Genomic DNA, 13,290 nt, shown 5'->3' on the forward strand with positions numbered 1-13,290 from the left:
GGAACTGTGTGGAGTGGAATTGTGTGGCATGGAATTGTGTGGCATGGAATTGTGTTGAGAGGAATAGAAGTATATGTCATGGAGTGGAAATATGTGGCATGGAATGAAATTATGTGGTGGACTTGAATTATGTGCCGCTAAGTGGAATTATGTTATTGAGTGGATTCATTAATAGTGGAGTGGAATTATGTGGCATGGAATTACGTTCCATGGAGTGTAATTATGTGGTATGGCATGGAATTAATTGGTGTGGATTTGTACGGTGTGGCCTAGAATTGTGGGGTGTTGAGGGAAATTGTGAGACATGGAATTGTATGGCGTGGTATGCAATTGTGTGACATGGAGTGCAATTCTGCGGAGAGGAAGTATGGGGGTGGAGTGGAATTATGTGATGTGGTGTGGAATTATGGGGTGTGGTATGGAATTATGTGGCATGCAATTGTGTGCCATGGAATGGAATTATGTGGTGTGGATTTATGAGAAGTGGAGAGCACTTTATGTGGCATGGAATTATGTGGAGTGGAATTATTTTGCATTCACTGAGATAGACATGTTACTGTGTGGCGTGAACTACAATTATGTGACGTGGTGTGCAATTGTGTGGAGAGGAATTCAGTGCCGTGAAGTGGAATTATGTGACATGGTGTGAAATCAAGTGGTGTGGCATAGAATTAGGTGGCAAGGAGTGGAATTATGCTCCGTGGAGTAGAATTATGAGATGTGACATGGAATGGTCTGGCATGGAATTTTCTGGTGTGGAATTGTGTGGTGTGAAATTATGTTGGTTTGGGGAGATTAAATTTAGGTGGTACAGTGTGGTACAATGTGGAATTATGTGGTATGGAGTGGAATTATGTCTCATGGAGTGGAATTATGTAGCATGATGTGGCGTCGTGATGTTGCATGGAGTGAAATTATGTGGGATGGAGTTGAATTGTGTGGCATGGAATTGTGGGGTGTTGACTAGTGGAATTATGTGGTGTAGAGTAGAATTAGGTGGCGTGAAATTATGTGGAGAAGAATTGTGTTGCATGGAATTGTTTGGCATGGTATTGTGCGGCATTGAGAGGATTGGAATTATGCGACATGGAGTGGAATTATGTGGCTTGGATTGGAAATATGAGGGTGGAGTGTACTTAGGTGGCATGGAGTTGAATTGTGTGGTTCAGAATTGTGTTGCATGGAGTGTAATTGTGTTGACTGGAGTGGAATTGTGCAACGTGGAATTGTGTGGCGTGAAATGCAATTGTGTGATGTGGAGTGCAATTGGGTGACATGGAGTGTCACTGAGTGGAGTGGAAATCATATAGCATGGAGTGGAATTATGTGACATGGTAATGAATTGTGTGGTGTTGAGTGGAATTACGTGCCGTGGAATTATGTGGCATGGAGCCGAATTATGTTGATTTGAATTGTGTGGCATGGCATTACATGCCATGGATTGGCTTTAAGTGGCGCAGAATTTTTTGGCATGGAATTGTGTGGTGTGAAATTGTATGGCATGCAATTGTGTGCCATGGAGTGAAATTGTGAGACATGGAATTGTGAGGAGTGCCACTGTGTGACATGGAGTGCAATTGTGTGGAGTGGGATTAAGTGATGTGGAGTGGAATTATGTGACGTGGTGTGGAATTATGTGGTGTGGAGTGAAAGTGTGTGGCATATAGTAGAATTATATGGCATGGATTTATGTGATGTGCAATTGTGTCGCATGGCAAGGAATTGAGTTGAGTGGAAATATGTTGATCTGAATTATGTGGCACGAAAGGGAAGAGACATTATGTGACACAGAGTGGAATTATGTTGTAGGGAGTGAAATTATGTGGCATAGTATGTGGCATGATGTGGAATTATATGTTGTGCACTGAAGTGGAATTATGTGGTATGGAGTAGAATTATGTGGCATGGAATTGTGTGAGTGGAAATTTGTGGCATGAGTGGAATTATGAGATGTGGAATTGTGTTGCATGGAACTGCGAAGCCTTGAGTGGTGTGGAATTATGTGGCATGGGGTGAAATGATGTGGTATGGAGTGGATTGAAAATAGGTGGAGTGGAATTATGTGACTTGGAGGGGTAATATATGGCATGAAATTATGTGGTGTGGAGTTGAATTACGTTGCGTGGAACTTGGTTGCGTGGGATTCTGTGGTGTGGAGTCGAATTGTGAGACATGGAATTGTGCAGCATGGAGAGCAATTGTGTGGCATGAAGGGCAGATGTGTAACTTGGAGTGCAATTGTGTGATGTGGAATGCCATTGTGTGGAGTGGAGTCATTTAGGGAGGAGTGGAATTATGTTACACTTTGTTGAATTATGTGGTGTTCTGTCAAATTATGTGGCATGATGTGGAGTGGCATTATGTGATGTGGAGTAGAATTATGTGACATAGAATTGTGTAGCATGGCGTGGAATTGTGTTGCATTGAGTGGTGTAAAATTATGTGGCATATAATAAAGCATAATTATGTATAGAGGTCATTTAAGTGCCTGCTGCTTGTTTCCTCTGACAGATGGTCACTTGAGAGCAATGGAGTTTGGAGCTGATCAATAACGTGTCCACAGGACCCAATGTGTTCTCCGCTCAGAGGGGAAACAGCAATTAAGGAGGATGTCTCTGTCTCCCTTCACGCCCAGGGAGGAGGGAGATGCGAGCGAAGCATCAAAGGGCTGGGTGAGAAGGGAGGGGGGAATGCAAGGGTCAAAGCAGCGAAAGTGAAAGTAATCCAGCAGAGCATCAAAGGACTGGGTGAGAAGGGAGGGGGGAATGCAATTAGCAGAGGAGCAGCTGTGCACGTGCATGTGATCTCGTGCACTCAAGGTTTAGGCCAGCCAAAAGTGTGGGTAGCACTTTGAAAATCCCACATATAAAATGTCTCTTCGAGCCTTTGGCTCACGAGACCTAAAAATATCGAAAAGTGTGTTGATCTTGAATGCTGTGCGTGTGACCTCACTGACCTTGAAATTGGTGGACTGACAATATGGAGTCACGTGTTATAGACGTTCACCCTTGTCAAGGATGCACCGGGCGTAGGGCGTTTTCCCGGGAGGCTGGAAGGGTGGGGAGGGGGCGGCTTTGTAGCAGTGCCTCACTTTTAAAAGCAACTGCTGCAGAGTTCATTGTATATTCAGCAGTTTTAAGGGAACAATAAAAGTGTTAAGATAACTCTGGTGATTAATGCACCTGAAGAGAGATCAGAGTATTGTCTGGTGGTGTTTTGACTCATCTAAGATAGCACAGAGGGCTAACATACCTGCTGCAAAGAACGTGTAGCATGCAGATTACAGAGCAGCATTTTATGAGCATAGCTCAGGGAGTTATGGATTTTTTCACAGAGATGATTTTGTGAACTGCCATCAAAGAGCTGCATGCAAACTGCATGGGAGAGATTAGAAAGTTATGATTTTGTTCCAGTCTTTCGTTATCCTAATGTTTGTAAAATGGGTTTGTTTTGGTAGAAATAATTTCTTATTAGTAAAGCCAACCCTAACCACTGTGTTACGTTTTGAATTCTGAGTTTGTGCTTCTCCATACTAAGAACTCTTAAAAAAATACCTAACAATACGGACGACATGCAAATCATTCACCTTGTAGTCACCTTTGTCTTATGTAACTATTCTATAGACTGATTTACACACGTATGATTCCTTGTCTCTGTGTGTGTGATGTAAAGTGCTCTGAAACCTTACACTGATATGAGAGGTGCTATACAACAAAATAAATACATGAGAGATGGGCTATGGGGGATGAGAGGCACTGTTGGAGGGTGATAGTGAGTGAATCATTAAACAGTCCCAACAAAGTTTGCTCTTTAAGGTCACCATTTACTATGCTAATTCAATGAAATATTTAATTAAAGATGTCTTGTAGAATGCATACTTTCGATTTGTAACCTGATTTTATTGTGGAGAGAACCCCCACAAACCCCCATTGTAGTGGTTAGACTCACTCACCCCGCTCACTTGCTATGCACCATACAGGGGTTGGTCTGACAAACTTTGCCAGGGCTGCTTTGGGTTCTTGGTAAGGCCTTGACCCTTGTACTACTACTGTGTGCCTGTATCGCTCACTTACAGTTCAGATGGTGCACAGTCCGGGCTTAGCATTCTGTATCCATCCTTTATCATTTTGTAAAACTTTGAATCAACTGGAATCCGGGGGTATGGGCTGCTTCCTACACAGAAATTGTTGAAGGATTAAATGCCGTTTAACAATCCGTATTCACAAACAAAACAAATCAAGAAAAGAAGATGCTGCATAGGATGTGAGAGTTTTTACTATTTAGCCAATGCCTCTAGTCATAAAATATTTAAGTTGCAACTTTATTACCTAAAGAAAATATTTCCCAGAGAAGTATTCCATATGACCAGACATCGCTCTCAAAAGTGTACACACAGTTGAAAATGCTCTCGGGAGCCATCCACTTTACAGGAAGTCGTGCCTTCAAAAAAGAAAAAATATATAAATATATTTAATTAGGAGACATGATGACAAATAAACAGTATTTTCATAAACTACTAGCTGCAATTACAAACAAGCATTTACAATGCAATAGATCTCACAACTGCACGTTTTGAGCTATTGGCATTGTAAATGGCAATGCCTTTTAGAGAAAATTAAAAGGTATTGTCATTTACAACACCTATTGCATTGCAGAGCGTGGTGTCGTGAAGTGAGAGCCGCGCTTATTAAAGTTTAAAAATAAATAAATAAATAAATAGGGCGCCGCGCTTGATATTACATTCAAATAAATAAACAGAGCGCCCTGAAGTGGGCGCCACACTCAACATGCAAATACAACAAAATAAAGCAGCCGCCATTGTCCCCATCAGTGACAATATCAAAAATAGTGCTCACTCACAAGATAAAGCAGCCGGTGTAACGTGACAAGTAAAAGGTCCAGTCCTTATGGTCGGTAACAAATGGCGACAAGGCGGTAATAAGGAGGAACTAACAAGCCTCATAATGAATCCGAAGCCAGCATTTACCAAGTACAATGACACCAACCAATTAAAAATATGGGAGGAGAGTGAGCAAGGCTTCCACAGCATACCTCGCAGAGCGAGCAGTGCATGCGCACTGCCGCTAGGCTTGACCTAAAACAGTTACTAGTACGTATTTAGCAATGTGCACTGTGAATAGCTGCAAAAATATACTCACATTGCCCTTAACCACGTAATTTGAGTCACTCTTAATATCCCTCGCAAGTCCAAAATCACAGATCTTTGTAATGCGTCCACGAGTGAGAAGGATATTTCTAGCCGCCAGGTCACGATGAATGCACTAAGGAAGAAAATGATATCAATTTAGAGTTACCAAAAGAGTAGAGGAAAACACAGTGCGTTACTGTTCCATTGGCATTAGTTGGTGAAAACAAACATTCATTAGTGTTAAAAAAAAAAGTATGGTTTCATCGCTACGGACAATAAGGGAACTACCTTGGTTGGGGGCAATTACCTTGCAGCCATCGTACATTACTATAGTGGGTGGCATATACTGTACAGTGCTTAGAACCCAAGGCACATGAAGAAAGTTTGGCCATCTTCAAATTCATTAAAGAAACCAGCAAGATAATAATTTTGAATAACTCTGTGGTTAGAATTATTCGCGGGTTCAAAAACAGTCTTGCGCCTTTAAAAATACTGAGAGGAATTTTAGTAAACGGAGGTCAATATCCTTTGCCACACATCTGATTAAAAGTCTAAAGATACACTTCGAGAGGGATATTGGGAAAGAGAAAGAAATTAAAATAGGGGGTTGGGGGGGAGACAAGAGAGGGAGAGATAAAGAGTAATAGAGAGGTCAAGAGCATGAGGATGCGACAAGCCTGTCAAATTTATTCGGTAAAATCTGCAATTTGAGGAAGAAATTCCGAATAGGCAGCTTACAGCATATTTTAACACCAAACAAATGGATTTGTATAGAGGATTTAGAATTAATAGAAAAAAATGGACTTATGAGTTATGGGATTTATCAACTAAAAACCCTTTGACGATTTTAAAGAACAACATATAATGTTACTATTTCTACTGGTCCATTTCACATTATAATGGATTCTTGTACTTGAATAATTTGCCAAGAAATCAGAAAGTGAGCAAAAACTAAATTACACTCTGCCCTCTACCTTATTGAAGGTGATGTCACGTGTGGATACATCCTGTGGAATTCATGGATAAGAGGTGCTAGTGATTTGGAGGGTCCTGTTCTCACAAACAGGTCGCAGTGAGGTTTTCCCTCATCTATAAAGATACTTTAAAGTACTTCTTGATTGACTTGCCAACTAAGAATATTTTCCATTTGTTTTTCCCTCTAGAGGTTTTGAGCCCACAGGGAAATTATATCGGTCTTAGCCCAATATGATTTTTTTTATCTACACTGGAAAAAGATCATGATCTGCTCAGTTTATTCTACTTTATAGCACATTAACTCCTTAGATGTGACTTTACTTAATGTTAGTTCAGAGAGAAGGCTACTTGGTGGGAACCTTGTCTATTCCTCCAATCAATCAGAGGCATAGCTTTTTATTTCTACTGCAACAGAAGTCTCACTTGGAAACACCGGTCCAAGCAGCATCACCAAATTCTTTATGGTCATTGTTGCTCCGGGTCAGAAGATAGTGATTAAGTGTGGCTCAGCAAGCTGTCTGCATAACATATTGTTTCCAATACTTTAAAATACACATAGAGTAGACACTTTGGCTTTGTCCCAAAGGAATTTCCCTCTCACATAATGCTACTGCAAGTCTCCTTCCGTCTCCTTCCACCTTCTTCTGGAAAGCATGAGGGGCAAATTTACAGCTAAAAAGTACATTCAATCATTACACGTTCAACTATTTATGCCATTTATGCATTGTATATGAAAAACAATTCTTAATATTTTTTTTTCACTAAACCAGCTTTTTTTATTGCCACTGTTATCTCCAAGTCAGGTCTTTCATGTGTGCACATGTTACAACAATAAAGCAAGTCATACTGGTTTTGCCAAAGCTTGTTTTTCTCTAGGAGGCAAGGAACGCTGTCCGTATATAGTTAAGTACAAATCAGTGCTTGGTTTAGGAAAGGAACTATAGAACTATTGATAACAGGTAGGGGTTCCTCTATTTACTGGTGAAAATTTGAAAATGTCTTTTGAATGCTTGAATTTTTTATGTGCGCAAAAAGCCCATTGTTGTGTTCACCATGTATAACGGAGAGTTTTTCCTCTCCCATGTGCATTTTGTGAATACCCATGATACAGAGTTCATACGTAGTGCTGCTGTCTACTACCCCAATTTGGATAAATAACTTATTTTTAAGACTTAACGGGGTATGAAAATTTACAATTTGTAGGCCTCTTGCTGATGAACAATTATGACCCATCTCCTGCATCAAGAGCATCCTAGATTTGTCTCTTGTATATTTTTCTTGGAGCTATGTTGGTCTAAGACTGAACTCAAGGATATAATGCAAAATGTTTGAGTTTATATTTGTATTGATCTGAACTCTGAAGTCACTCTCAACATAGTGGTACCTGTTGAGAATGGATTTTAAATAGGTTTGCTCCCTTTCTTTTTTAACTCCACCTTTTACCTCAGGAAAAAGTAAGTATGAGCAAAGTTATTGATCTAGTACAATTTATACATTACTTTTGAGTCAGGATCAGGACTACTCTAGTGTTGCTTATATGAAACACACTTAAAGCCTTATATTTTCAAGAGATGGAGCAATGCCTCTTCTGTAGTTCAATCCAGTTGTTGTGTGTATAAAAACACACTTATAGATCTTCTTTCAAGAGATCCAGCAACATCCCTTCTACGGTTCAAATTCAATAATTATGTAATTCTCTGGCAAATTGCAGGTTCTCGACAAAAGGCACAACTATGATGAGGAAGGGGTTTATTTTGCTATTAGCATATTTCTGATCAGGGTCACAAACTGTTGACAGTGAGAAATACGATCAAAGCGTTAAAAATGCAAACCAATGATCATAAAAAAAATAACTGCATTTATATCCGCTAGAGAATACATTTCCAGCAAATCAACAATGCAGAGACAATATTTTTGTAAACAATCAATTTGACCGTTATAGGAGTGTAATTCTTACTCCAATCATTTTGCATGGGTACTAGCCAAACTGGAGAACAAAAAGAGCATTTGTTCTTTTTTATCTCACAAGCCATTTCTTCTATTCACTCTGTGGGAAGTGTATGATCATATTAGCCTGTAGAATGTGTGAGGTATGCAGGGAGCTATCCTTGTACGGTTGAGGGGTAGGAGTCCAAGAGTTGGCAGCTAGCTGTGTGAACAGTCAATGCTTGCTTCATTGCATCATTGCTCCCCTGATTCCATGCCACTTCAATCAATCTTGGAGAGTACCCACGGTTGTGTAGAACATTAATTTATTTTCTAACTCCATGATTCTTCACAGAAACACTTACATTTTTAGAAGCAAGAAAGCTCATTCCCTTGGCAACTTGATACGAAAAACTTAACAGGTCCTCAATGTCTAGAGCCAAATCATCTTCCTCGGGGACAGAGATGTTAATATTTCGATCAATGTATGAACCTATCAAACCAAGAAAAAAAGGTTACTTTTTTATTGCGCCAATAACAAAATCATTATTTGACTTAGTTCCATTAGTTTCATTATATACTATATACAGTACTTACTCAAACCTGTGCAGCTATAACTCAGTGTTTTTTTGGGGGGGGGAATTATATTAATAGATATTTAAGCAGAGTATGTGCTGCCACGTGTCAGAGGAAGCAACACAATATGGTCAACACTGTGCTGTGCAGGTTTGTGTTTCTATAGCAAACTTCAAGTTGTGCACTCCAATCCGGTCTATTTTATGGTTGTTTACATTCAAAGCTAAATGGAAGAGCTTTACATCATTTAAAAGTGTACATTAAAATGTATTTTTCACTGAATAGCGAACTGTAGCATTGTTTGGGATTTTTCAAGTTTCATAGCTAAGGGAAGTACTTTCGCCTGCGGAGTTTGATATATCCGTTATTGGATGAAGGTAAGTACGCTACTGAGACACCCTCACTCCACTTCTTCGTCTAACTGTTACAAAAAGGATTAGCATGAGTTGAATGGCTCAGGAGGGAGGCTCCAATTGCATCAATATAGAGAACTCATTAAAACTATGCCTGGCAGAGTTACTAAATAAAGTAGTGCATGTGTGCTCACCCTGAAAGATGCAGATAGGTCAGGGACTGGGAAACAGGGAGTCGTAGGACACAGATGAACCTGTTTTACAGACACTTAAGGCAGAGTTCAGTAGCAGCTGTGACAACGATTGTGGTCTGCTTTATGAACACATATCATGTGCAATCATAACAATTCACAAACCTACATTCTTCAGTCTAGTTTTGAAATTTCAATTTCAGTCAATCTTAACTTGCATATATATCTGTCAAGCGTATTCCTGAAACTGGTTTGCCCTTGACATACGGAATCTTGGAAAACTATGTTCTTGTTAGGGTTTTGACAGGTATATGGCTGTGTAAGCACAAGCTAAAGACAATTTGTATATGACCCCATACTGAATGGCAGATATCCCTTCAAGTTACTTTTCCATGTAGTATAGTCTCTCTCTCCAACTACCCATACAGCATATTTCTCGGTCTGTCTGCCTTGCACCACGTTCCTTGGATAAACTCTGGGTAGCAAGTCTAGCTTTACATTTCTTTTGCGGATCTCTAAGCCAATTCTATAATATTTAGCTACCTAGTTATAAATTGCAGAACATATTTGTGGGCTAGATAGTAACTGTTAATATTCACTCATAGGATCTACCTGTTTATGGTATTTCTTGTCGGTCCATTTTCATGTTCAATAACATTAATTTGATTCTCAGATTCCACACCAAGATTGGTCAATTAAATATTGCATCACATTATTTGTAACACCTGAAAAATATCTTTATGGGTGCTGCAGGTCTTTAAGCTTTCAGCATTACAGTTCACACCTCTCCTACCAATTCACACCACATGTTTGGTTAAATCTGTGGATCAGGTTAAAGTAGTGGAAGTACAGGGAAGGAAGATGGGGTGTTTTAAAAAGCACAAATATATCTAACATGCATACTGATTGTACTGAAAAATTAAAAAGTCACACCACCAATTCTAATAGACCCTTAGAATGAAGCAGCTGGACTTCAAAGCATTGCTTTTTTAACTTTTATACAAGAGAACTATTTTACAACTGATTTTGAATTATGGATAGCAGGAGTTATGTAAGCTGTTAATTCACAACAATCATAAGGGAAGGTGTAACCCCACTAAACCTCAGTAGCCACATACAAATTCTCTTTTCACAATGTTCATTTGGAAAATAAAATCTACCTAGACTAAGGGCTCGATTCCAATGCGGTTTGGAAAGCTTCCCAACCGAATGGGTTTGGGAATGGTTTCCAACCAAATCGGATCGATGCATCCGGATGCTTACAGATACGATTTGGTTGGACTCCCATTAACTTCAATGTGAGCCTTGGCTCCGACCGAATGCATAGGCTTCCATTGAAGAAATAGGGGGCTGGGGAAAATCGGGCACCCTTTGACGGGCACCCCCTGTTGCCTGCCACACTGTGCATGGCTGGTAAGGGAAGACCCAAGGTCCCGATTGGGAAGGGTCCAGGTGCAGGGGGGCCCACTACGGGCCCCTAAACTCTGATTCTGACTGCCAAATCGAGTCGCACGGCACGATTCAAAAAGGCTGTCCAAATCCAGCATCGTACTCGGTCGTTTGGAAACGCGGCCCGTAGAGACGAACAATTATGCTCCGTACGGCTTGCTCATTCTAAATGCCGTCTGGTTTGGTTTGGGATATTCCTAATGCCTAACTTGCATCATACTTGGTTGGTTGGAAACCTTTCCGAGTAGGTTGGAAAGACACATTATCGATCCGATGGAGCAAATGCCGTGGGGAGGTCTTCCTAACCGCATCAGAATCAGGCCCTAAATTTTGTAAAGATAGTAGATGTTGGTATTTATGACAAATGATTTAATGAACAAACACTTACTCGGTCTTCCAAATCTTCTTTTTTCTTGCTTGGGCGGGACAACATAAGGAACCCCTGGTTTCATATCCATATATTCACTGTTCAAGTTGCTGTATAAAAATAAACATAAGTTACAGGTGTTTAGAAACCAAGCCAGAATTCAAAATAGATGGGAATGGACTGTATTATTTAAAAACATGATCTGTATATTGCTAATCATCTATTCGCACTGATTTCATTTTGTCAGATGAGAAACCAACATTAGATGCGTAGAAAGTCAAACAGAGAAACGCTGCAAAATACATGTAACCTGGACACCTAATTACTGTACGTTACTCTCCATCCTGCTTTATTCAGCTACAACCAACTCCAGCATCTCGTTTGATAAAAAAAGTCTGCCAGATGTTCCTGTTTTTTTAAAAAACATAACAGGATATGTGTGGGGCAAGGCTAATACAGTTGTAATCTATGCTACAATAATGTTCTCGGTTTAACAGAACTGGATGCTTCTTTTGTTTTTAGATACAGCACTAAAGTCGTGTACTGTTACAAGGTTTAGCAGGCACAGAAGGCCATCATGATGGTTTTACAATACTTTACTGTGCAAAGAAAAAGTCTGAGCAAAGATTTTCTAAAAACCCCAATAGCAGCAAGAATCGGTCAGGAAACCAGGTAGGTAGTGGGAGAAAGAAAATGCATCATTAGGTAGGCATGGGAGAGACAATTCTTACAAGTATGCACTAACTAAAACAAATCCACTACAAACGGTACACTACTGCCTGGTGTAGCACTGCCTGGTTTTGATCTGTGTCAGCAGCGTGTGCCTTATGACCATGTCTAGGTTGTGTAACTACAGGCAGAGTATAAGCCCTGATCAACTAGTGATACAAGTAAGGAGAAGCATGCATCCACCAGATGCCAATGTTGACTCTCTACCCCCCACTACTAGTCTTCTGATAAAAATATCTGCGCTGATTTACTAATTTTGAAGGAGAGAACCTTGCTCTCACAGTACTGGCTAGTAACCTTCACTACAGAAATTACTGCTGTCTCTATAAGCCTATAATTTGAAAATGGCCGCAACAAATTTTGAGGGACACTAATTCACATCCAGATCACCCCTACTGTGGTTGGGTTCAATCCTTGAGAGAATCTGCCATCCTTAAATCATCATTATTAAAAGATGACTTTGGCAAAAAACATGTTGGTGTACTGCTGCCATAGATTTCAATCATGATTGCTAGTCTTTTTTAAATATGCAAATACTGGTAATGTGAAAGAATCATGCAAAAACCTAAATAACAAATATATTGCAAGTCATCTACATCTCTCTGCATTGAGATTCCCCACTATACAATATTCAAATTTCTAAATGTAAACGTTTTCAGGTTGTTTCTTTTGGAAAACCTACCACAAAAGGTCCTTTGGGCTTAGAAGATTCTTGTAAAGTGCAATTTCAACATGGTCTTCTAGCTTTGGACAAATAAATGAATCCCGCTTTCTTCGTAGGTAATTCAAAAGATCGCCATAGCAGCAATATTCTGTAATTATTAAAGTGGGACCTGAAAGAAAAACAGATACATTTTTTAAAGGGTTGCATTTAGTCAAAGACTGCTATCATACTATTCTCGCTTTTGATGTACATTCGCTGAATACCCGCTTCAATAGTTATAAAGATTATAAACTTGGACAAAAAAAATGATACTTGGTTATGTAGGAATTACTGGGAGTAGGAAATATCATGTTTAGCAGAATGTGGTTGCCACTTATAATATTGTGGCAATGAGATTACCAGAAAAACACGAAAAACAAAAACCTCAAGGTTTTACTTCCAATACAAGCGGATAAAATAAAAGGTCTAGTACAGAGTGGACATGCGGGTCAAAATATATGTGATCAGTGCAAAATCAAAGAAAAAGTAATATGGGAAGAGGTGAATACGAGAGCATAGAAATTAAACTCTAAACGTGAAAAAAATGAGAAGTGGGTGTTGAGCGAGAGGTTGGGGCATGAATGTTAAAGAACACAGTATTACATTTTAGGCTATATTTTCATCATTGGTTAACAGAAATATTCGCGCTCTGTTTTTAGAACAAGCCTCGCTAAAAGCAACTATCACACAGAATAATTAAATCAAATACAAGAGGAGAGAGCAAATGGCTGACAGAGAGAACTGACTGCAGCTATCTTGACTAAAAGTCAGTATGAGAAGTGATGAACTATTGAGTGTAGAATTGAGAGCCGCTATGGCTCCTTGACTAGGAAGGGTAATTTCCAATGCTTTATGTGGGTGAGACTCAAGCA

At 39.7% G+C, this 13,290-nt stretch overlaps 1 protein-coding gene across 2 annotated transcripts in view; it reads right to left on the reverse strand.

Annotated features, from left to right (window-relative positions):
* KIT (KIT proto-oncogene, receptor tyrosine kinase) overlaps positions 1-13,290 on the reverse strand; it is a 109,586-nt gene that overhangs the window by 9,159 nt on the left and 87,137 nt on the right. For both annotated transcript variants that reach the window (XM_085642091.1, XM_085642090.1), the window contains exons 14-19: positions 12,398-12,548; positions 11,008-11,096; positions 8,416-8,543; positions 5,160-5,282; positions 4,329-4,440; positions 4,074-4,173 (exon numbers count right to left, since the gene is read on the reverse strand). In XM_085642091.1, coding sequence (XP_085498217.1) covers positions 4,074-4,173; positions 4,329-4,440; positions 5,160-5,282; positions 8,416-8,543; positions 11,008-11,096; positions 12,398-12,548 — 703 coding nt within the window. The remainder of the gene's footprint in view (positions 1-4,073; positions 4,174-4,328; positions 4,441-5,159; positions 5,283-8,415; positions 8,544-11,007; positions 11,097-12,397; positions 12,549-13,290) is intronic.

The sequence above is a fragment of the Triturus cristatus genome, chromosome 2_2 (genome assembly GCF_964204655.1).
Source record: "Triturus cristatus chromosome 2_2, aTriCri1.1, whole genome shotgun sequence".
Lineage (NCBI taxonomy): Eukaryota > Metazoa > Chordata > Amphibia > Caudata > Salamandridae > Triturus > Triturus cristatus.